Raw genomic sequence first — 22123 nt, 5'->3', positions numbered from 1 at the left:
AGCAAAGAAAATACTTGGCATGGAAATATCCAGAATAGACCGTCTGGAAAAGTATATCTAAGTCAGAAGGGATATATTGATAAAGTTCTTTGTCGTTTTAATATGCATAATGCCAAGCCAGTAATTACTCCGTTAGCTGCACACTTCAAATTATCATCAGCTTTATGTCCTAAGTCAGATGCAGATATTGAGTACATGTCTAGAGTTCCCTATTCGAGTGCGGTTGGTCCACTTATGTATGCCATGGTTTGTTCTCGTCCGGATTTATCTTATGCATTGAGTGTTGTCAGTAGATACATGGCTAATCCTGGAAAAGAGCATTGGAAAGCAGTTCAGTGGATTTTCAGATACCTGCGAGGTACTTCTAATGCTTATTTACAGTTTGGGAAAACTAGAGATGGACTTGTTGGTTTTGTTGATTCTGATTTTGCTGGTGATTTGGATAAGAGAAGATCACTCACAGGTTATGTTTTCACCATTGGTGGTTGTGCTATGAGTTGGAGAGCAACTTTGCAGTCTATTGTGGCTTGTTCCACTACTGATGCCGAGTATATGGCTATTTCTGAGGCATGCAAAGAAGCTATCTGGTTGAGAGGTTTGTATGCTGAGCTTTGTGGAGATTCATCTTGCCCTACCATATTTTCTGACAGTCAAAGTGCCATATATCTTACAAAGAATCCAATGTATCATGAGAGGACAAAGCACATTGATGTCAGATTTCATTATATTCGAGATGTTGTTGCTGAAGGCAATTTGAAGGTATGCAAGATAAGTACTCATGATAATCCTGCTGATATGATGACAAAGCCAGTTCCGACCAATAAGTTTGAGCTTTGCTCAGGCTTAGTTGGTATTTCTCACTAGTCCTATGGACTTTGACGCACAAGGTGTTTATGCTGATTTGGATGGAGTTATTCACTTTCTTCGACTGCTGGAGGGAATTTGGCTCAAGGTGGAGATTGTTAAATTGTGATCCAAATTCTACCGTATTGGACTAGACATAGTATATACGGTGTGGGCCTTTGCGTTGGTACCGACGCGTACGAGTACAACTCATTTACTTGTCCTCCAAGGACTCTCATGTATTGCCCTCTTATATACCCCATGTAGTCGTACCTAAAGACGGACTGTCGTCTCGTGCTTGTAATACTCCTCCTCATAGTGATTGCGCCTTCGTGCGTCCGTGGTTTTCTCCCGCAAGGGTTTCCACGTAAAAATCTATGTCTCTCGTGTCTCGTTTTATTCTCGTTATTATCTAACAACTCGCATGCTGGTCTCATGCTAATTAACAAACAACAATGCATTAGAGCAGGTGTACTGTTTACACGCAAAGTAGGCAACACACTGCATAGACGTGTATAATTCGCAGTGTGAATGCATTATAAGTTGACAAGAGCGATGACTTGTTAATGTCTTGGTCGTATATGAGTGAGCTCACAAAGATTAGGTTTGGGTTTATTGACTAAATCCCTTGAATGTATCAGCAGGATGATCGACTACTGCTAGGACAAATTAGGAAAGATGACTTTGTGGCCAAAAACAATTTAGGCAAGAAGACAGAGGATGAGTAGGGCAGAATTCAACTTTATATACATACTTATAATCTCAAGGCAAGCTGAACCAGTGCACATGAATGTTAGGTCACTGCATCATGTTGACTGCACTGGATGGACTTGCCAACAACCATTAGCTAGCTGCTACCTGTAAAGTCCTATTAGATATACCACTTAATAAAAGTTGATTATGTGGAGGAACAAATAGTTCTAACTTGACTCTTCTGGTTCTCAGGAGGCCTCCCTTGCTTATTCATTCACTTAAAAGAACGCATTTTGTGTTCAGGAGGCCTTCCTGCATGAGATATTGTTCTTTTTGAGGTTTGGTTAGGACTTAATAATAGATACAAGATTAGCAATTCTTGCCACATTGAAACTTAACTTGGAGCATTCCCTTGGAGAAAAGAAAATATGGGGCTGGGAGATAGATCACTACTTCAGCCATCCAAAGCTTGTACTTCTACCTTCTTCAGAATGGTAAAGTAAATTTATTTTTACAGAATAGGGACAAAACACAGGTCCAAATTACTCCTTACAAGGACCTTTCAACAAATCTCGTTTAGTACGGCTTCACAGCTGATTGCCAAGACTTGGTCGGAACTCAGGACTTCACGGGTGGTCAACATAGAAAATCTCACTGCACATGCAAAGCAGCTAATCACACAATGAAGCTGCCCACGAGGAATCACAGTGAAAATTCCCAGTCGGAATAGTCCAGGTACTTGCTTGCTGGAAACTAGCACATGGGTATGTGTGTCCCTTTTGCCCATGGAGGGACCATATAGTACATGCACTGTCCACCACTAAAAATCCATCGCATTCCATCTCAAACCAAAAAAATAAATCCATCACGTTTTTCTCTTTTGTGTAGCTCAAATGTTAACTTATTTTATCACCAAACACTGCACGTGTGTAGTATACATCCACATTAACATGCCAAATTTGTTTTAGCACATTTTGAAACTTTAAAATGTGACTGTCGAACTATTCAAAATAGAGTACCCACTGGCACCCGTGTTTCGAAGTTTTGCTTCTAGATGTAATATACTTATAATCAAGGAACACTTTCAATCAATGGTGCTCCTGGTGATAGCTAGGTTAGCCGTGGTGAATTTGTAAAATTTCAACCTCTTTCGCTCCTCTTCGATAGACAACGTGCATGCGCATGCATGCATAGCGTTGCATTCGGTTTTAAAAATGGGAAATAAAATCATATGTAGCTCTTCAAGGGTTTGGTGTCAGCACACCCATTTGGTTCCTCCACATCGGGCATGGGTTGACTGAGCGAGGTATTGCCAGAGGTGCAAAGACGTTGGATGGTGGGTATGTCGGGTGATGGATTTGGATGGTGCCGATCTACCCTTCATTGGTGAGATTTGGCGTACAAACTATTGAGACATTTCTATGGAGATTAAAACCCTTGATTCGAACTTTATCTTTACCACTTTGATCCACAGGCTACTAAATGTGTCATTTCTTTATTGAAGATGGTGTTTGAAGCTTGACTTGTAGGGCGAGAACCCTTCTTATGACCTTTGCTGGTTGAAAAAAGACCGCCATTTGATTTCTTTAAGGCATTGTCTTGGAGTACTAATTTGATGACGTGTCGAGTGACCAATGTTCCATAGCAGCGAGGTGTGGTAGATGACAACAATAATTTTGCGATCATAGGATCATGTGATCATGATATAGTGAAAAGTCATACATGTGAGTTTTGAGTAATTATGGTGAAGATCAGGCAAGTAATCATATATGTAGACAAATACACATGTAAACTTTGGTAAAAATTATGATGATCTCCCAGCTGAGGAAATTAACAGACGGTTGAGCTTTAGTAATTAAGTTACACTAACTTAATGTAAAAATGTCTTGAAGTTACAGTAAGTATAGGCCGCGGATGATCACATTATTTTACCAAAATTCACATGTGTGTGACCCAATCTGTACTCCACATGTATGTTTTTTTCACAATTTTTATAAACTGACTTTTTGCTAAGCTAGCACATGCCATGATCATATGATCTTAGAATTCGTTTGCTATTTCTGTGAAAGTTGATAGATAAGCTAATTGTCAAGGCCAGGGTTTCAAACAACAGTTGTCGCGAGAGCTGGTTTTCGCGTTCTGTAACTTCAACATATGTTTGTGTACATTATTATTCGGTGCAAGAGCCCCCCATTTCGAGGTATTTTATATATACAAGATGCAAATTACTCTTCACCTGGCTGGCTAGCTAGCTAGCCATGCTCTGAAAGAAACTCTCACCTCCAGGATAAGGAGATTTCAACATCTGAAACATCACCAAATTCAGACGCATGGTTTGGTGAGACGATGGACCACAGCCCTTGCCAGGAAAATCATGCATCTAGCCGTTCGTCCACTAGTAGTACACTTGGCGCGCGTTCGGGCAGCGCAGGTGTGGACACCCGAAACCAAGATTTGCCCATGGGGGGGACAAACCGTGCCTAGCGGAAGACTGCCTAAACTGCAGCTAGCGACGTATTCGTATCCTCTTGAAATGAAAATCAGCTCTTGGCTTGCTTCCGACCATGGACGGCATTTTTCAAAGTGGACCAGCCGGTGGCAAGGGCTACTTTTCAACGCCGGTTAGCTAGCTAGTAGCTAGGCTCTTCTATAAATCCAGCATATATTGCTCGCCTTCTTCTCTTGCCAGTTGCCACCTTTGGTTAGTCGTGTCTGCTCCTCCCAGCCCTATAAATACACCCAGGACCTCCATTGTTTCTTGCCTCCTAGAGCTACCGCACCTCCTGCTGCTAGCTATAGCAACCTCGCTCGCATCAAGGAATTCTCTGAATCAAGAGGCTCTCAGCTGACTAGTCCAAGGCTCCGGCATCGATCATGCCGACCAACATGATCTCCAAGTATATACTTACTGCATATAGTCGCGCTTTTCGTTGTGTAAATATGTAGATCATGGATCGATGATCCTTGCGTGCTAATTTCACGAAGGGATCGATCTTAATTTGATCACGTGTGTAACTGCTGTTTCTGTTGTTTTGTTTGATCATCCAAGCAGGGTGCTTGAGAAGGCTGTCCTTCCACTGGATGTTGCACCTCCTGTGAAGAAGGGACCAGGTATGGTTTCTTTCTTTGATCCTTGTAGCATTAGTAGTACTCTTGCCATCTCCTAATGTTTGGCCATCTCTGAATTTGTGCATCCTAACAATTCAGCGTCCCGGACGAGCGTGCGTCGCAATCCAAACATGGAGAGGCTTCAGAACGGCTACTTATTCCCGGAGGTACGTACAGAAGATTGAGGGATTTCACTGCCATTTGAGCATGCACGAATGTTCTTCACTCACTAACTAATATATCATCCTTTTGGTACGTGGTTCAGATTAGCATGAGACGTGAAGCACACGAGAAGAAGTACCCAGACGCCAAGGTCATCAGCTTGGGCATCGGGGACACGACCCAGCCCATACCAAGCATCGTCACTTCGGCCATGGCCGAGGTATATATACTCCTCATACATCCTTCCATATATTACTTCTAACACCACGAACATGTAAGTAGAAGCTAAATTCCTTTTACCCTTGAACATGCGTGCCTATATGAATGGAAAACAACATGATCGTTTTATAGCAGAAATGGCACTACATCAAATCTAAACGAGATACCCTCTCACGTCATATTTCGTTGGATTAAATTCTTATCGTGATCTTATCATAAATAAAGGCATCCACGTACGTACCTTGCAGTGCTAGCGAAATACAACACGGGAGCTGATTAATTAGTCGAGTCTATTTCATGCGCAAATGCCCAATAATTGCATGGATGTTTCTGATGATTTTCGTACAAGGCATACACATATACAAAGGGAATGGTTGGCATAACCATAATATATACAAGGCAAGAACCTGGCTAGCTAGGTTAATTCCTGGTACTGCAACGGCCAAGATAATTCACCAACTACACTAATTAACTAGTACTACAAGTCATTGATCACCAAGAACATATATACTGTCGATCCTTGCTCTGCATCCCATCAGTAGTCCTCTGCCGAATGCACCAAACAATTTCTATAGAGATTAGGTAATAATTAGCGTGACGTATCTGATCCTCACTGGTTAACTACACGCATACACGTGCACAGAAGACCTTTCTCCCAAGCAGAGAAGGAGACCACGTGTCGTACGTCGTCGTGATAGACAGCAAGTGCAACAGTGCAAGCCTAGCTAGATTCTGAAGCTCCATCATACAACCGCATCAGATTGGACTTGTCAAACCCTTATCTCCCACGGCAGTCTCTTTCTCTACATGCTACTACATTCTCTGCTTCCATGACTGCCTACCATGCAATGCAAACTTTCTTTCCTTGTCAAGCCCTGGCTGCATCTTTTCCTCATCTGTGCTGCCACAACCCCCTAAAATTGGAAGTGGATAAGGGAAGATTATTTAGGTGTACTTGCATCATTCACCTCTGATCGGGGCCTGGAGATACTATATCACACGCACGGTAGGATAAGGTGTCTGACACTGCATGTGCATGGCTGCTTCATTTGCCTACCACGGCTGATACTCTCGCGCACTAGTCTATGCTAGAACCAGATTTGTGCTCGATCTTTAATTTGTGAAGATCGATCAGAATCACATGTTTGTTGCACTACATCTGCACCTGGCCAACCCTAATCTTGGAATAAGTACACTGAAAATGCTTTCAGATCCCGTATTACTACTGATCAGCTAATGCATGGCTGTGTCCAGCAGATAGACACTGTATTTTATGTGGCCGGCCATGCTTGTTCTGTTGACATCACATCACACGACGAAAAGGCGACGACTGAGACCCGACAGCAGATTTACGCTTGCGCTGCTTGACTTTGATACTTACTTCTACGTAGCTAGCTGGAATTGACCAACAAATTTGTTTCCAGAACAGTTTTGGCTGAAGGATTAACTGTGGTAAAAGAAAATAAAATAAAATTTCATGGCTTACAAAATTTCCTCCTATTCTTGCAGTACTCGCTTGCGTTATCAACTCCCGAAGGGTACCAAGGCTACGGGCCAGAGCAAGGCCAGAAGGTAATTAAGATCTCTGACAGAAACAAGAGATGATTAAGCGTCTCACGATCACGAAATTAACTAACACGCGCATATGCATGCAGAGTCTGAGGAAGGCCATCGCTGACGTAGTGTACCCAAACATGGGGATACGAGACACCGAGGTGTTCATCTCCGACGGAGCGCAGTGCGACATCGCGCGCCTGCAGGTTCAGCAAAGCCACTGGTTTCCATGAGCGATCGAGGTTCGGTGTTCAAACCCGCTTCGGTGAATGTAAATCTCACCTTGTGTTTCTCCTTGTGACGCAGATGATGTTCGGGCGAGACGTGACCATCGCCGTGCAGGACCCCACCTTCCCGGGGTACGTGGACAACGGCGTGATCATGGGGCAGACGGGGCCTGCGGCGGTCGACGAGGAGTCCGGCGGCAGCAGGTACGCCGGGATCGAGTACATGCGGTGCGCGCCGGAGAACGCCTTCTTCCCGGACCTGTCGCGCGTCCGCCGCACCGACGTCATCTTCTTCTGCTCGCCCAACAACCCCACGGGCCACGCCGCGTCCCGCGACCAGCTGCGGCAGCTCGTCGACTTCGCGCGCCGCAACGGCTCCATCGTCGTCTTCGACTCCGCCTACGCCTCCTACGTCTCCGGCGACGACAAGCCCCGGTCCATCTACGAGGTGCCCGGGGCGCGGGAGGTGGCCATCGAGATCTCCTCCTTCTCCAAGTTCGCCGGGTTCACGGGGGTGCGGCTGGGCTGGGCCGTCGTCCCCGACGAGCTGCTCTACGCCGACGGCACCCGCGTGGCCCGGGACTTCGACCGCGTGGTCACCACCTGCTTCAACGGCGCGTCCAGCGTGGCGCAGGCGGGCGGGCTGGCGTGCCTGGCGACGGAGGAGGGCCGCGCCGCCGTGGCGCGCGTGGTGGCCGGGTACAAGGAGAACGCGCGGGTGCTGGTGGACACCTTCCAGGCGCTGGGCAAGGAGGTGTACGGCGGCGACGACTCGCCCTACGTCTGGGTGCGCCTCTTCCCGGGCCGCCGGTCGTGGGACGTGTTCGCCGAGATCCTCGAGAAGACGCACGTCATCACCGTGCCGGGGAGCGGGTTCGGCCCCGGCGGCGAGGGCTTCGTCAGGGTCAGCGCCTTCAACAGCCGGGACAGGGTCGTCGAGGCCTGCGCCAGGCTCACCAGCTTCCTCGCCTAAACCCTCCGTCGGCCGTCGTACGTCTCGTATCGTGCAGTGGCGCAGCAGTATTTGCTTACTCATTCATGTATACGCATGCACGTTCGTACAATAACGCTGCGAGACACGGCTCGTGCTGATCAACTACGTTTATGTACTGGACAATCATATATGTATGCTCTAATGAATGCCCATTGGTTAATATAGGGAACATACGTCAGCGAAAACGTCCCACGAGCCTGTATTAGTCTAAATAAAAGCACTCGTGTTCTCAAAGACTGACCCTGTTTACAGTCTACACTTACATATACTGATCTGATACACGAATCCCTCAAAAGAAAAATACATATGACTGGTACACGACGCAAGCAAGCAATACAAGTGTACAGAGATAGATTGTTTTCAGATCCACGATAAAAACCTCAAGAGACCTGGATCTTATTTCGATCAGACAAACAACCATCATTTTGCGTCGGTAATCCCTTCGTTTTCAGTTTCACTTTCCTCTTCGCTTTCTTCGCCCTCGCTGAGGTCCAAGTGGTTCATGTTCTCTTCCAGAGGGGGCAAGCCATCGTCAGATTCAGAATCTGATCCTTCCTCTGTGCTTCGGTGTGGTTTATCTGCCACTGCGATGCACAAATAATAACAAAGTAAAATCAATGTCTGCAGAACCAATCTTAGTACAATTTGAGTATGGATAGATTTTGCCAAAATTCTAATGCTTTGAGATGCAGTGTGGTTGTTACCGTTTACAGGTGACTTTGAAACACTCGATGCACTTGACAGCCAAGAGTTCTGCACGTTGATTATCTCGGTGCCATTTTCGCACTTGGAGTATGCTTTCAGCAGATCCCTGCACATTATTACAAGGAAAATGGTGTGAAAAACTGACCTAATACATTACGTAAATGAAACATGTTCTGTGTGAAGAATCCAGGCTAGTTAATGTGAAGGGCAGATGGTGCACAATTTGGGTATTGCATTCAAACTAAGATGATTGAATGCTGGATAAAGTAAATATGCAGCAAAGTGCCCTATCGTGGCACCATTGCTGATTGTTAGGGATTAGGTCAGCAGTTAGCGTGTATGACCAGAAATTAATTTGCTTCATCTATGTAATAACAGTCATTGGGTTTTGCGTCTTGCAGGACAATGGTACATTCAACTATCTCATTGCTTACACTACCCATAAATAAGTGTAGAATGGTGTACACAGTCTAAAATTCACTACAAACCTATATGCAATACGAAAAAAATATTTAGTGGACTGACCTGTTAAGTGATAAGAATGAGTGACCCCACTTGAATTTCGCAAGCAGCAGTTCTCCTGTCTCTTCCTCCCCACTGCGAATATAGTTATAACATAAGCTAAAACCATGGCAGAAAATAACTAGCACTATCCTGAACTATGAAATCACACGCTGGATATGTCACACCATAGATTCAGACCTACTCCCTCCGTTCCTAAATATAAGTCTTTTTAGAGATTCCAATGCGGAGCACATACGGAGCAAAAGAAGTGAATCTACACTCTAAAATATGTCTATATACATCCGTATGTAGTTCTTATTGAAATTTCTAAAAAGACTTATATTTAGGAACGGAGGAAGTACAATTTAACTGAACATTTGGGAGAAAGTTTAGGCACTAAACTAGTTCGTCAACAACAAAATGCCCAAAACTGCCACATCTCAAAAGCCTAGAAGTAATATCATAGCTCAAAGCACCAACTTATGATTTTTTTTTATCTACATCAATAGCTTAACAAACAATTCCAGATAAGTGAGGCTAGAGAATTTACCATATTATGAGGGCTGCTGACAAAGCTTCCACACAGGAAAGCTGACATGGCCGGCCATAATTCACAGGGTTTGCTGCTACCAACCATGGCACTGCAAACAGTAGAATAAAACATACAATTTAATGAATCCACACAGATCTACAAGAGGCAAAGCCTTGCGACAGGAACTAATTATGAACCTAATTTTGGTAAAGGGAAACAAAGACTTTCTATGAAAGCATGCCAAAGTTATGTTCTAAAATATAAACTGAAAGAGCAGGGAGAGTCTGGAACTTTGACTCGAAGGGATGCATGACCCAATGATAAATTTACAAATAATAACTAGTTAACCATCTTACTCGTCTGCTATGTGTAGTTCATGCAAAACAGGTATGAGAAAATAATCCCACATTTCTAAATCAAAATACAATGATACACCTCCTTAGTAGATTTACTTAAATACGATGATCTTACAGAGACGAGGAGCACCACAACGGAGTTTCACAAAAGGGACATCATCTAAACGTGCCCAAGAACAATCAACCACAGCCAATCCTTTTCGTTGCACGATAGGATGATCTTCCTTGGACACACAATGTGTCCCAACAGGGCTGAAAGCAAAAGAAGGAAAACAATCAGCTGGAGTAAATATGTATCTCAAAGGCCAAGTTTACATGAGCATGTTTAGCTTATTTTACAAAATTTACAGGATTACCAAACTGAGAGAAATCACAAAACTTAGCTTCACACAGCTTCACAGTAACCAACGTTTTACAAACTTATACAGGATAACCTAACTGAGAGAAATCACAAAACTAAGTTTCAAAGAGTTTCAGATGATTCCTTTTATCGCATATCTTATACATTACCTGAGAACAACGCCACCAAAACCATTAGTAACTCGCAACTCCTGCAAGACAAACAACAAACTTGTTAGAGAAAGCATGTCGTAAGAAGAGTATAATTTACCAAAAGCATAGAAGAATCAGCTTGATGATATTAACTGACCTTGACTCTATACATGTGCATGCAGTATGTGTAGTTTACTTTTTCTTATTTTCTAGTTTAGCAGGTACCTCGGTTTTGAGAGGAGGGAAAGAATTTTGAATTTTAGATGTTGTGAACCAAGTGGTGCTTTACCTTTAACAGCCCAAATCTTGAAAGCTTACGACCAGTGCATCTTTTAGCATCGCACTGCCCAAAGTCCTATAAATAAAAACAAAGAGCTTACACAAACTGTCAAATGAGCAGCATAAGAACAATTGAAAACATCATACCTACCCACATTGCAAGCTGAATTTTTGGGCTATTAGATTCCTCTTCGGCGTTGTCTGGAAAATCAAAATAGCATTATCAATACTAAGGTTTCAGGAATGTTGTAAACTGTAAAGCAATTTCATGAAGCTCACGAGTCCCAATATGGATTTGACCGCAGCCTACACTAGTGTAAAAAACGCTCTTATATTATGGGATGGAGGGAGTATTAAGCTCCTGTAAATTGTAACCTATGAAATAACTCCGGTCAATAAATGAATGGAATTCAGGTGGCGAGTACAAGCAAATACTAACTCACTGTATGTTTCATGACACTTTACGAGCGGTATATTTTCGTCTAAACGCACCTCAATTTGACATAGCAATCTATCAATCATAAGCCCACTGGCGGAGCTTCTGCAAGGCCGAGTGGGCCGTGGCCCGCCCAGGTCTGGAGGTAATTTTTTTATATATGTATTCTTTATACCAAGCCGGCCAGCCCAGCCCATCACCAGTACGCAGGTGCAGCCCACAATCGATACAACACACACATGATACATCGTCAACGGTCAGCCTCTGCCTCGCACAACCACATTCGTTCCTCCAAAAAAAAGCACACAACGAAGCTGCCGCTCACCGCCGTCTCATAGCGCAGCCGCCGGCTGCCGGCCGCCGCCCACGGGCGCGGCGCACATCAGTCCCTCCCTTCCCTTGTTCCCTTCATCCAACATTCAGACGCCCCACCGGCCACAACCACTGCTTAGCCGACCCACGCGCGGACGCGCATATGCAGCCGCGAGCGGCGAGCCGGTAAGCCGGCAACGGCGGCGAGGGCGCGAGGCTGTAAATTGCCAACTGGGCAAATCCTTCTATGAATCATTATAAGTTGGGCAGGTAAATCGATTCAAATCATTCCCAATTTTATTCCCCTGAATTGAACCTAGGTCATTGTTCATTTATATTGAGTCATCCTCAAAATCCCCAATTGGCTGAATATTTCACTGAAGATCATTGTAGTTTACTGTCTAGTTTCCAAGACCACAGACCATAGTAGATGGTTTCTAATTTAGTAGGCAAGTTTTGTTTACGCAATTGGGCAATTGGCCTTGCTGTAGCATAAACAATTCACTCCATTATGTTTACAGGTTACAAATTGAGGTGTAGGCAGCCATGGAATGCGTGAAGGAACGGAATGTTGATTTGTAGTATGTACCTGCACACAACCTTGCCTGATGGTCAATGGTATGGCTTATTTTGGTTTTGAGTAGTATATATGGTCAAATGTTATGGCTTATTTTGGTCTTGGTAGTATATATATATCTGCTCATCTTGTATTCAATGTTATATCTGCTCATCTTGTATTCAATGTGAACAGAAGGTGTACTGACTATATATACTTAAATAGTATATATGCTTTAGAATTTGAAAATTATTGTGCTCTCTGGCCCGCCCAACTTTTCTTTTCAAGCTCCGCCACTGCATAAGCCTGTTTAAAGCAAGAGCTGTCCATAAACAACCAGGAAGTTCCAGCGAATTTGTACCTTCCTGCCTTGGAAGTGATGTCCCAGGAGCATCATCGCTGAAATTGAAGATAAAAGAATGTTATTTTACTCCCGTTTGTAAAATATAAAAGATGCTGGTATCACTATCCAAATTCGCAACTTCAACTGAAGTATACATTTCATCCTCTCCGCATCACTGAGATCAGCTAAACACGAGTGAAACCTAGTCTAACTGCAAAAGCCCCGGCCCAAAAATTCGAGCAAAATCCTACAGGCCCTTAAGCAGAGACCTAGAGAAAGGCAGAACTCTTTGGACTGGAAACAAACTAGCGCCCGGAGGAAGTGGAGTTACCACGAGGCTTCTTGCTTGGTGCGGCGCGAAGAGGAGGAGGAGGACGACGACGAGGATCCACGCCCGCGCCTATGGCGGTGGTACCCCATCCTGGAAGACTTGCCTGCGGCGAACCCCTAGTCCGGCGGCGGCGGCGTTGTTTGGCTTTGGAGAGGAAGCCCTGAGAGGGTCCCCTAACAAAGCTGGGCTGGGCGGGGTCGGGCCGACCAGAAGTTGGGCTGTGGGCCCAATTTAGCAGGCCGTAGTTCTCCAGCCCATTCCACCGTAGAGGGCAGAGACCGCTCTCGCCGGAAGAAATGGGGGAATCTGGACCGTCGAAGGCACCCGCATCCGGCCGTCCACGCTCCCGGTTCCCCTCCTCCTCTCGGTCCCGTCATATCAGGTGGACGCCGGCAGCCGGAAAACCCTAGCTAAACCCCGGCCCCCCAAATCCCCATTCGCGAGAGAGAACCGGCGAGCGGCGGCGGCGGCGGCGAGGATGAGGAAGAAGGTGGACGAGCGCATCCGCACGCTGATCGAGAATGGCGTGCGGCAGCGGCAGCGGTCCATGTTCATCATCGTCGGCGACAAGTCGCGCGACCAGATCGTCAACCTCAACTACATGCTGGCCAAGTCCCGCGTCAAGTCGCGCCCCTCCGTGCTCTGGTGCTACCGCAACAAGCTCGAGATCAGCAGCCACCGGAAGAAGCGCGCCAAGCAGATCAAGAAGCTCATGCAGCGCGGCCTCATGGACCCCGAGAAGGCCGACCCCTTCTCCCTCTTCCTCGAGACCTCCGACATCACCTACTGCATGTACAAGGACTCGGAGAGGGTCCTCGGCAACACATTTGGCATGTGCATACTGCAGGTATGGTATGGTAGCTTCAGAGGCTGCGGCTTCACTGTTTTGCGGTGATGTTGCTGCCTGCCTGTGGTGCTCTGCCTGAAACTAACTGTGTGTTTGTTTTCTGCAGGACTTCGAGGCGCTGACGCCGAACCTTCTGGCCAGGACCATTGAGACCGTTGAGGGCGGCGGTTTGGTCATCCTGCTGCTCTCTTCCCTCTCCTCGCTAACCAGCCTCTACACGATGGTCATGGTGAGCTCAGTTTTCTGTTGCACGTTCCTACACTATTGCTTCCGGCAGGCGTAATCAAGTTTTGTTGGCAAACAAGATAAATTTTGATTCAATGCTGTTGATTAGCTTCTATGCCCCCTCCCTGTCCTGCTAAGCTAAATTAAACTCACATGGTCCTTGTGCTAACAGGATGTTCACGAAAGGTTCCGAACAGAGTCTCATACTAAGGCAGCCACAAGGTTTAACGAGAGGTTCTTACTGTCCATAGCTTCATGCAAAGCATGTATTGTGATGGATGACGAACTCAACATTTTGCCTATATCATCCCACATGAAATTTATACAACCAGTTACAAAGAATGAGGTATGAAGCTCAGCTGATGAAATTATGCATTTCTTGGAGATTCTGGTTGTCCCAATTTGGTCATCTAAGACATGCATATTTTATTATCATGTGTTTAGGATTCTGAGGGGTTGTCTGAAAGGGAACGAGAGTTGAAAGACCTAAAAGATCAATTCCGTGAAGACTTCCCGGTTGGCCCTTTAATCGGAAAGTGTTGCACAATGGATCAGGTACAATTTGCCCTGTCCAAATTTTCCTTAAGTCATGTTTTTTTATTGGTCATAAACTCAAAACTGAAAAACAATATACGCAGGGTAAAGCTGTTATCAATTTCCTAGACTCTATTTTGGACAAGTCCCTTAGGAGCACGGTTGCCTTGCTCGCTGCTCGTGGACGTGGGAAATCAGCTGCCCTTGGTCTTGCTATTGCTGGAGCCATTGCAGCTGGGTAAAGCTTAGCTCAGTTGTGTTATTTATGTTTTTCATTTCATGTGTTCCTCTCGTTGAGGCTAATGATTTGTCTTTGTAGATATTCAAATATATTTGTCACCGCACCAAGTCCTGAGAACTTAAATACACTGTTTGATTTTGTCTGCAAAGGACTAAATGCAATGGAGTACAAGGTATATGTCTAATATTTTGTCTTGTTTTTCCGCAAATTTTTTTTTTTTGTCTTGTTGTCAAAGTTTAATCACATGCTATGTGAACGCATCTGTGCTTCATTTCCCCCTTTCAGGAGCATTTGCATTATGATGTAGTGAAGAGTTCAGATCCAAATCTCAGGAAAGCAATAATACAAATAAACGTCCATAAGCAACATCGTCAAACAATCCAGGTAATAAATCATTAAAACTACTCTTTGTTGCTACCAGTCTACCACTTCCTGGTCCTTCTAGGATGTTTAGGTTTTAGAATCTAACTTCATAGTGAATTGGTGAAGAAGGACTTCGTCTTCCATGTTCAAAGGGATCCTTTAGCTTCCCTGGAAAGCCTTGCAAGTTAAATTTCTTCAGCACAACTAAAAAGCCTTTGGCTGCTTTAAGACAAAGCTCACATAGTTATGCCCTCGACAATGGTGGCAACTAGTTTGATTATTTACTTATCAAGGTTCTGCTATTCCTTAGAACCATAGTTCATCTTTGCTTACCTGATGTACAGATGAAAATATGGTATTGATGTGTTATATGCTTTAGTAGATTGATATTCAATAATCTAACAGCTGAAGAGCTGCTGAGGATTGGAACCTTGTAGCCTTGCTAGGCGCCATTATGACTATTGCTTAATTCTTATGAAGTGTCTACTCATATCTATTAATCTATAGCTGTACTACTAATAAAAGTACAAGATGTGGGTTTGATGCAAACCATCTCTCCATCCAAAAAGATCAGATCTGTAGATGAGAAATTAAGCTTACATTTCTGCCCTACGGTTATTACTAATTACCCTTAGTTTCATCTGATTTCAAATCGTCTAAAAAATTAATTAAACTGGGGCTCATTCAATGCAGAAATGGTTTGAAAAGGGAGGGATGTAGACATATTTTGTATTGTTGAACATCACTTTGCTTAGCATCTGTGAACTGGTTCTAAAGTTTCTAATGTTTGCAGTATTTGAAACCACATGATCATGGAAAGCTTTCTCAAGTTGAACTTCTTGTCATTGATGAAGCTGCCGCTATTCCATTGCCAATTGTTAAAGCCTTGCTTGGCCCGTATCTTGTTTTCCTATCTTCCACTGTCAACGGGTATGATTGCTTTCAGTTACTAATGCTTTAGAACCATAAATCATGGCGGTGATCATTCGGGATATTTCTGTTGAAGGTATGAAGGGACAGGCCGATCCTTGTCTTTGAAACTCCTCCAGCAGTTAGAATCCCAAAGCCAGCCATCAGCTTCAAGTGATGGACCCAGTTCCAGTAAGAGTTGTCTTACTCTCATCTTAAAATGAGTTGTCTACATTTCAAAGAACCTTCTGAATATTTGGATGCTTTACACGTGCCTTCTGCTTTATTTTGGCTTGTAGGCAGGCTGTTTAAAAAAATTGAATTGAATGAATCCATTAGGTATGCCTCTGGTGATCCTATTGAAACCTGGCTTAATGAGTTACTTTGTTTGGATCTTGCAAACTCCATTCCAAATATCAGTAGGTAAGTCATGTTGTTTCTTGTGGTGTTGTACATCTATTTTCTTGTACCGCCGTGTGTTTAGCAAACCTGGTTTTCTTTAGGCTACCTCATCCAGAACACTGTCAGCTGTATTATGTCAACCGGGACACACTTTTCTCATATCACAAGGAGAGTGAGGTATTTTTACAGGTATGAACTAAAAATGTTCTGTGTTCCTTGTAATTCTGTGCATTAGTTTTACATAGAAATCTAAGTATACCTGCATTACATGTCTCTAAATCGATATTTATTCTGCATACTTAATATTTCAGCGGATGATGGCACTTTATGTTGCTTCTCACTACAAAAATTCACCCAATGACTTGCAATTAATGGCTGATGCACCCGCACATCACCTTTTTGTACTGCTTGGTATGGACCAAATTGTTCTGCGACCTCACCTCTTTATTATGGTAACACCATTACTCTATACTAACGCGTGCTCTGTATCTGTTAGGCCCAGTTAATGAATCCGAAAACCAGCTCCCGGATATTTTGTGCGTGATTCAGGTTTGGATACGTTGTCCTGATTATCTTTGGAGGATCTTATATTGAATTTTTCTTTGGATGATTGCCATTGGTTGGTTTTGATTCTAATGGGGATCATGTGTGTTAAATCACTGCCTGCGCATACTAGATATAAGCAGTACCTATTTCTTATCTGAAATCACATACCCTTTATAAGTTATTCTGTTTTGTTACTTCGTTGGAGCGTTCACAAGCTACAGGGTGCGATGAGCATAACAATGATTTCTGCCTATTACCGTTGTATGCCGCAGATGCACGACACACTGTAAATAGAAATTTATACATATCTGGATCAGATTTTTGGACTGTTTGGTTTGACCTAACTTAAATATATTCTTTTTTACTTTCAATTTTCTTTTTCTTCTAATATTATGCCGTACTGCTTCACAGCTCTATCTCATTTCTGTGAAAAATTATAGCTATTGTCTTACTTGAACTAATTGGTTTTGTGCTGCTTATTAAACTCACCATTGAAGGTCTGTTCGTATTCCTATACCTTCCACCTTCAAGGCATGGACAATCCACTTATTTCATTTAGCAATTGAGAGTATATCATACTAGATGGTGTATACACGCAATCTCTGCATTTTAAGTTGTTAGAGCTTGTTTGGAATATTCAGGTCTGCCTGGAAGGACAAATATCTCGAAAATCAGCTATCAGAAGCCTAAATGAGGGCCATGCGCCTTCCGGTGATCAAATTCCATGGAAGTTTTGTGAACAATTTCAAGACAATGTATTTCCCAGTCTATCAGGAGCTCGAATAGTACGAATTGCTGTTCATCCTAGTGCCCTGAGGGTAGGCTTTTTGCCTCTATTGGATGTGATTCAATACCTATGTTAATGTCACTCCATGTTAATGTCTGAAAAACACCACTCCTTATTCTAATGCTCTTTTTTTTAATGCAGCTTGGGTATGGTTCTGCTGCTGTCAAACTTTTATCAAGGTTATACACTACTCCTTTTCTTACTACATCTATGCGTTTATCAGTTGATGCTCTTACAGTTTCTTTTAAGTCTAGTTTGATGATTAATTAGGCTGTTATTCCAAAGAAAGGAAATGGGGCATCTATTCTGTAGTTGCTTCTTTGCTCAGTACCTTCCCAAACAATATAAGTTTGTTAAAATATTATTACATGTCCTTTTTGCCATTGTTGGCGTTAGGCTTGCTGCCATGTGGGCTTGACTTGTGTGCACCTAATAGTAGGCTAGTAACATTATTTTGTGATGGAGAGAGTAGTGGCAGGCCCATATCGTCCGGCACTTGGAGATGGCTTTCTCTCTTGCATCGTGCAGAAACAGTGCAGATCGAAGGGAGCAGACTTGGCTGGCCCTGGATCATGAGGCAAAGATGCTGCTCGCGAGAGCAGATGACAGCGTACAATGGCTGTAGTGTGATTGCTCCCTTGGAAATGAGTGTAGATAAAACAGCAGGCGTAGCTCACTCCTCACTGTCATTCACCGAACCTTGATCTCTAGCATTCTTGTGCCATGCGATCTCGACCATCAATGTGGCACCTAGCTTGTTGTAATGTGGGAACTCATCACCCTCTCTGTGGTGCAGTGGCAGTGACCCATGTTGGGAAAGCGGTGCCAGCCCCGAAAGTGCAGCAGCGCACAGCTCAGGAGGTGTTGGTATGTGTCGGCCGGGTCCCGGCTCCTAGTGATGGGTGTGGTGTACGTTGTACCAGTAGTTCAGAAAATCGCAATGTCACAGGAGTATACTGTTTTTTAGCGCAAAACTGCAGAGGAGGCCCTGACAGTAGTCAGGTGTGCACTGCGCCGATACCATCCTGCTTGTATTGGAGAAACTCTTATTTTCTCAGGTCAATACTTCTGGGATACTCCCCAATACCTCTATGGCGTGTCTAATCCTAATCCTCTTCTTCAGTCCCGGGAACAATCCTTTCTCACCATACCCATCGCACTCAGTGAAAGCCCACACAGTGCAGAGCCCTCCTGTGTTGTGTGCGATCTGAGCACCACCACTGCTCCCTCCCAAATCCCAGATCTTAGCGGAGCTCACACAGTGCTCTAGCTCAAAATGCAGCACTAGAGGAGCCTCCATATGACAAAGAAAACCAGGAAACACAAGGGTTTTCATCTACTTCTGAATTTATTCTGTATCCACGTTTTGGGAAATGCTGTATGGTGGTATCAGGTTGTGTAGCAACCTTGTCGCCTGACATAGGTTAGATTGGAGAACCAGGGCAGTTATGGAGAACCTTGGATGGAAAATGTATGGTAATAGCATTCCCATAAATGTTGTTGTTTGGAGTGGTATTGGCAAGAGGCACCTTTCAGGTAGTATTTGCATAGCATAATTTTCCCTAGTAGCTAGTTCAGGTCAAACTAGAGGAGCCTTCATAGCACAAGGAGTATTTGCATAGCATAAATACTAAGTTCAACTTGTCAGATTATTTAAGCTTAATCTATTCCCAGTTTATTGACAAATAAATATTATTTGATTGGTTTTGAAGTTATTATCAAGGAGAAATGACAGTATTTAAAGATGCGGAGGAAGTTGAAGAGCCTGATGTTACAATTTCTGAAGCTGCAGAGAAGGTAACTTTGTGTGGCAGCTTGATGTTCAATTATTATAATATACCTGGTTCTGATTCTGTATTTTATACTTAAAACAAACTTAACCTGACATGAATTTGTGCAAGTTTTATATGTGTTTGGTTATGTAAGAATTTTAAGGATTTTTACAACCTTGTTTGCTTATTACAGATGCCATTATTGTATGGCTTCTGCTCCTCAAGTCTGTATACTAAAGTTTTGTATATGTTCTTGCAGGCTTCTCTGCTAGAAGAGAGCATAAAGCCTAGGGCAAATCTTCCACCACTCCTTGTTAATCTTGAGGATCGTCGTCCTGAAAAGCTCCATTACCTTGGTGTATCTTTCGGGTTGACACAAGAGCTTTTCCGGTTTTGGCGGAAGCACAGCTTCTATCCATTCTATGTGGGCCAGATTCCAGTAATGATCTAATCTGATTACTCCATGAGCTTCTTTGTTACCCTCTCTGTTCTTTTATCATGTGCATTAATTTGCTATTTCTGTTTCCTAGAGTGCTGTTACTGGCGAGCATACCTGTATGGCCTTGAGTCCCTTAAATAGTGATGACATCAAAGCTGGTGATTCAATTCAACTTGGATTTTTGGAGCCATTTTACAAAGGTATTGCCTGACAGTTCTTGTTACAGTTTGCAGTACGTGGCATTTTGAATTGCAGCTGCTTGAGTGGAAACTGTATACATCAAATCGAATAGAAAGGGCATTCTTTTTTTTTCTTTTTTCTTTTGCCTTGGCTGATAGATGCACAAGGTAGTATTGCTTGCTTCTGTTACACAGCATGCTTTTGCTTTAGAAGCATGCTTTTGGTGCACTAGCTAAGTTTGAAAGCAATATTTTCAGATTTCAGACAGAGGTTCAGGCGGCTTTTGGGAACATCTTTCCGGCATCTCAACTTTAAGCTTGCAATGAGGTATGTTTTCTTATCAAAAAACATGTGCTTTACCTTCATATTGTTCTCTTAGCAAAAGACATGTGTTTGTCTAATAATATTTTTTTGTTATGTTTTTAGTGTTTTGGCTTCAAAAATAGATTTTTCACACCACGAGCCTTCAGAACATGATACCAGTATTACATTGAAGTTATTGAGAGATGTATTATCCCCACATGACATGAAGCGGCTTGAAGCATATTCAAACAACTTGGTTGATTACCATCTGGTAAGAACTTGATGAAATAAATGAATATCTCTATTTTGAATGCAGTTCTCACAATATGTTTCCCTTGAAAGACTGTAAAATCTCTACTGCCTGTTGTTATTGGCCTCACTGACCCTCAGAACCTAAACAACATCTGGCAGTTTTCCCTTTATACCTGCGCTGTAAATCATGGCTCCCTAATGCGCTTGGTTGTAATTATTATCTATATAACTGTTGCCTTTTAGCTATACGTTTTGAGCTTTGGTGGTTTTATCTGAGGTTATCTTCTTATCTTCTTGCTTAGTCTATTCTATATCCTGAAATGCGTGTCTAAATGAAACTGGAAAACTTCTCCTGTATGCGGAGTGAATCTCCTCTATAAACATATATCTAGCTATATGTGGAGGACCTTTCCAATTTGAATATTTTGTTTTGTAGATTTTGGATCTTGTACCTATCTTAGCACATGAGTACTTCTCAGAGAAGCTTCCTGTAACCCTACATGGTGCCCAAGCTTCAGTTTTGTTCTGTATGGGTCTACAGGACAAAGACATAGGTGCTACAAAGGTTAGCTCAAGTTGATTCCATTCAAACACAATCTTTTTGAACTTGTCATCAAACAGGTCGGCAATTCTTATGTTTTTTGTGTTGACAGGAAGAGCTTGGCATAGAAAGGGAACAAGTTCTATCTAACTTCATCAAGACAATGAAGAAGTTATATGGTTATCTTAATAACACTGCAGGAAAAGAAATTGAAGCAACCTTACCGAGACTTAAGGAAGTAAGCAACCTTACTCTTTGGGTTTTGGTTTTTGCATCATGTTATAATGTTGAGCATGCAGAGCAAAGTTCATGGTTGATTCACATAAAAAAATTGAGCATGGCCTTTACTTTGGAATAGTTTGTACCAACTTCATTGTTTGACCTGTTTGTGCTATGTTTTTGTTTTATTCAGATTGAAGCCCCACTTAGCAGATCAATGGACGAAGACCTTGACGAAGCAGCTCAGGAAGTGAAGGTGAGATTTCAGAGATACATTACCATGTTGTTAAATTATGATGCAGGATGACTGATAAATGTTACTGTGGGCCTAATATAGGAAAAAAGAAGAGTCGCTGACGAAGCAACTGTAGACCCAAAGCTACTGCAGAAGTATGCGATTAAAAGCGATGACCATGAGATTGAGAAGGCTCTGCAGAATGAGAAATTGTCTGCAAGCGGCGTTATCAGTGTAAAATCCAGCAAAACAAGTGCCGACAAGAAAGAGAAGCACAGGGAAAACGAAAAATCAAAAAGGAAAGGACAAGATAGTGGTAGATCGGAGAAAAAGAAGAAGAGGACTTGAAGTTGCCACTTGGAACTGAGACCGTCTGATCCTGGTATTTTGAAATCGCCAGGGAAACCCTGCTTAAACGTCTAGAAGGGGTAAGAGGGAAGCAGAGGTTGCGAACAGGCTATATAATTTGTAGAATCTCCCTGAGAAACCTCTCCACAACCCTGTGGCACCACCATGCCTCAATTTTGATGTACCATTTGCTTCATTAGGATACTCGTCAATCGGAATCGCAAAAATGATTTTTGATGTACCATCTGCTTTGTTGGAATATAATTTTGCATTCTCTGGACTGTACAACATTCTATTTTGTTGGGGAACTTGTTTATTAAAGGAATGGACATTC

General features: G+C 43.2%; 3 protein-coding genes across 4 annotated transcripts; 2 read left to right on the top strand and 1 right to left on the bottom strand.

The window, feature by feature from the left end:
• Positions 1-4235: 4235 nt before the first annotated feature.
• LOC123098411 (aminotransferase ALD1 homolog) lies at positions 4236-7996 on the top strand. The gene is made up of 7 exons (XM_044520394.1): positions 4236-4433; positions 4589-4647; positions 4744-4811; positions 4910-5026; positions 6535-6597; positions 6681-6785; positions 6886-7996. The coding sequence occupies exons 1-7, from the start codon at positions 4411-4413 to the stop codon at positions 7777-7779; spliced, it is 1329 nt and encodes a 442-aa protein (XP_044376329.1). The 5' UTR covers positions 4236-4410; the 3' UTR covers positions 7780-7996.
• On the bottom strand, positions 7976-12827 carry LOC123098413 (18S rRNA aminocarboxypropyltransferase). The gene is made up of 10 exons (XM_044520395.1): positions 12647-12827; positions 12334-12371; positions 10820-10869; positions 10679-10744; positions 10408-10448; positions 10013-10149; positions 9560-9650; positions 9031-9102; positions 8505-8611; positions 7976-8384 (listed from the first exon to the last, which is right to left on the bottom strand). Exons 1-10 carry the CDS (start codon positions 12733-12735, stop codon positions 8221-8223), a joined length of 855 nt encoding a protein of 284 aa, XP_044376330.1. The 5' UTR covers positions 12736-12827; the 3' UTR covers positions 7976-8220.
• Positions 12828-12984: 157 nt separating this feature from the next.
• Positions 12985-22077, top strand: LOC123098409 (RNA cytidine acetyltransferase 1). 2 transcript variants are annotated; one of them, XM_044520389.1, is made up of 24 exons: positions 12985-13493; positions 13600-13722; positions 13891-14064; positions 14163-14273; positions 14357-14490; positions 14572-14665; positions 14779-14877; positions 15650-15786; positions 15863-15957; positions 16065-16188; positions 16269-16356; positions 16479-16578; positions 16664-16710; positions 17349-17531; positions 17642-17679; positions 19213-19297; positions 19532-19711; positions 19803-19911; positions 20149-20218; positions 20318-20465; positions 20883-21011; positions 21100-21225; positions 21400-21462; positions 21544-22077. In XM_044520389.1, the coding sequence occupies exons 1-24, from the start codon at positions 13125-13127 to the stop codon at positions 21787-21789; spliced, it is 3072 nt and encodes a 1023-aa protein (XP_044376324.1). In that variant the 5' UTR covers positions 12985-13124; the 3' UTR covers positions 21790-22077. The 2 variants fall into 2 exon arrangements, with proteins under 2 accessions (XP_044376324.1, XP_044376323.1); XM_044520388.1 differs by having other exon boundaries at positions 12986-13493; positions 16664-16716; positions 17355-17531.
• The last annotated feature ends 46 nt before the right edge of the window (positions 22078-22123 follow it).

Source organism: Triticum aestivum, chromosome 4D (genome assembly GCF_018294505.1).
Source record: "Triticum aestivum cultivar Chinese Spring chromosome 4D, IWGSC CS RefSeq v2.1, whole genome shotgun sequence".
NCBI classification, from domain to species: domain Eukaryota; kingdom Viridiplantae; phylum Streptophyta; class Magnoliopsida; order Poales; family Poaceae; genus Triticum; species Triticum aestivum.
This window is presented reverse-complemented; position numbering and strand designations above follow the sequence as displayed.

Coding starts and splice junctions, on each gene's coding strand:
- LOC123098411 (XM_044520394.1), top strand. CDS start 4,411: ATGCCGACCAACATGATCTCCAA. Junction 4,648..4,743: donor TCCTGTGAAGAAGGGACCAG/GTATGGTTTCTT, acceptor CTAACAATTCAG/CGTCCCGGACGAGCGTGCGT. Junction 4,812..4,909: donor ACGGCTACTTATTCCCGGAG/GTACGTACAGAA, acceptor TACGTGGTTCAG/ATTAGCATGAGACGTGAAGC.
- LOC123098413 (XM_044520395.1), bottom strand. CDS start 12,735: ATGGGGTACCACCGCCATAGGCGCGGGCGTGGATCCTCGTCGTCGTCC. Junction 10,870..12,333: donor ATCACTTCCAAGGCAGGAAG/GTACAAATTCGC, acceptor TTGATTTTCCAG/ACAACGCCGAAGAGGAATCT. Junction 10,745..10,819: donor AAATTCAGCTTGCAATGTGG/GTAGGTATGATG, acceptor TTTTATTTATAG/GACTTTGGGCAGTGCGATGC.
- LOC123098409 (XM_044520389.1), top strand. CDS start 13,125: ATGAGGAAGAAGGTGGACGAGCGCATCCGCACGCTGATCGAGAATGGC. Junction 16,711..17,348: donor TCCCGGATATTTTGTGCGTG/ATTCAGGTTTGG, acceptor CTTGTTTGGAAT/ATTCAGGTCTGCCTGGAAGG. Junction 19,912..20,148: donor TTTGGAGCCATTTTACAAAG/GTATTGCCTGAC, acceptor CAATATTTTCAG/ATTTCAGACAGAGGTTCAGG.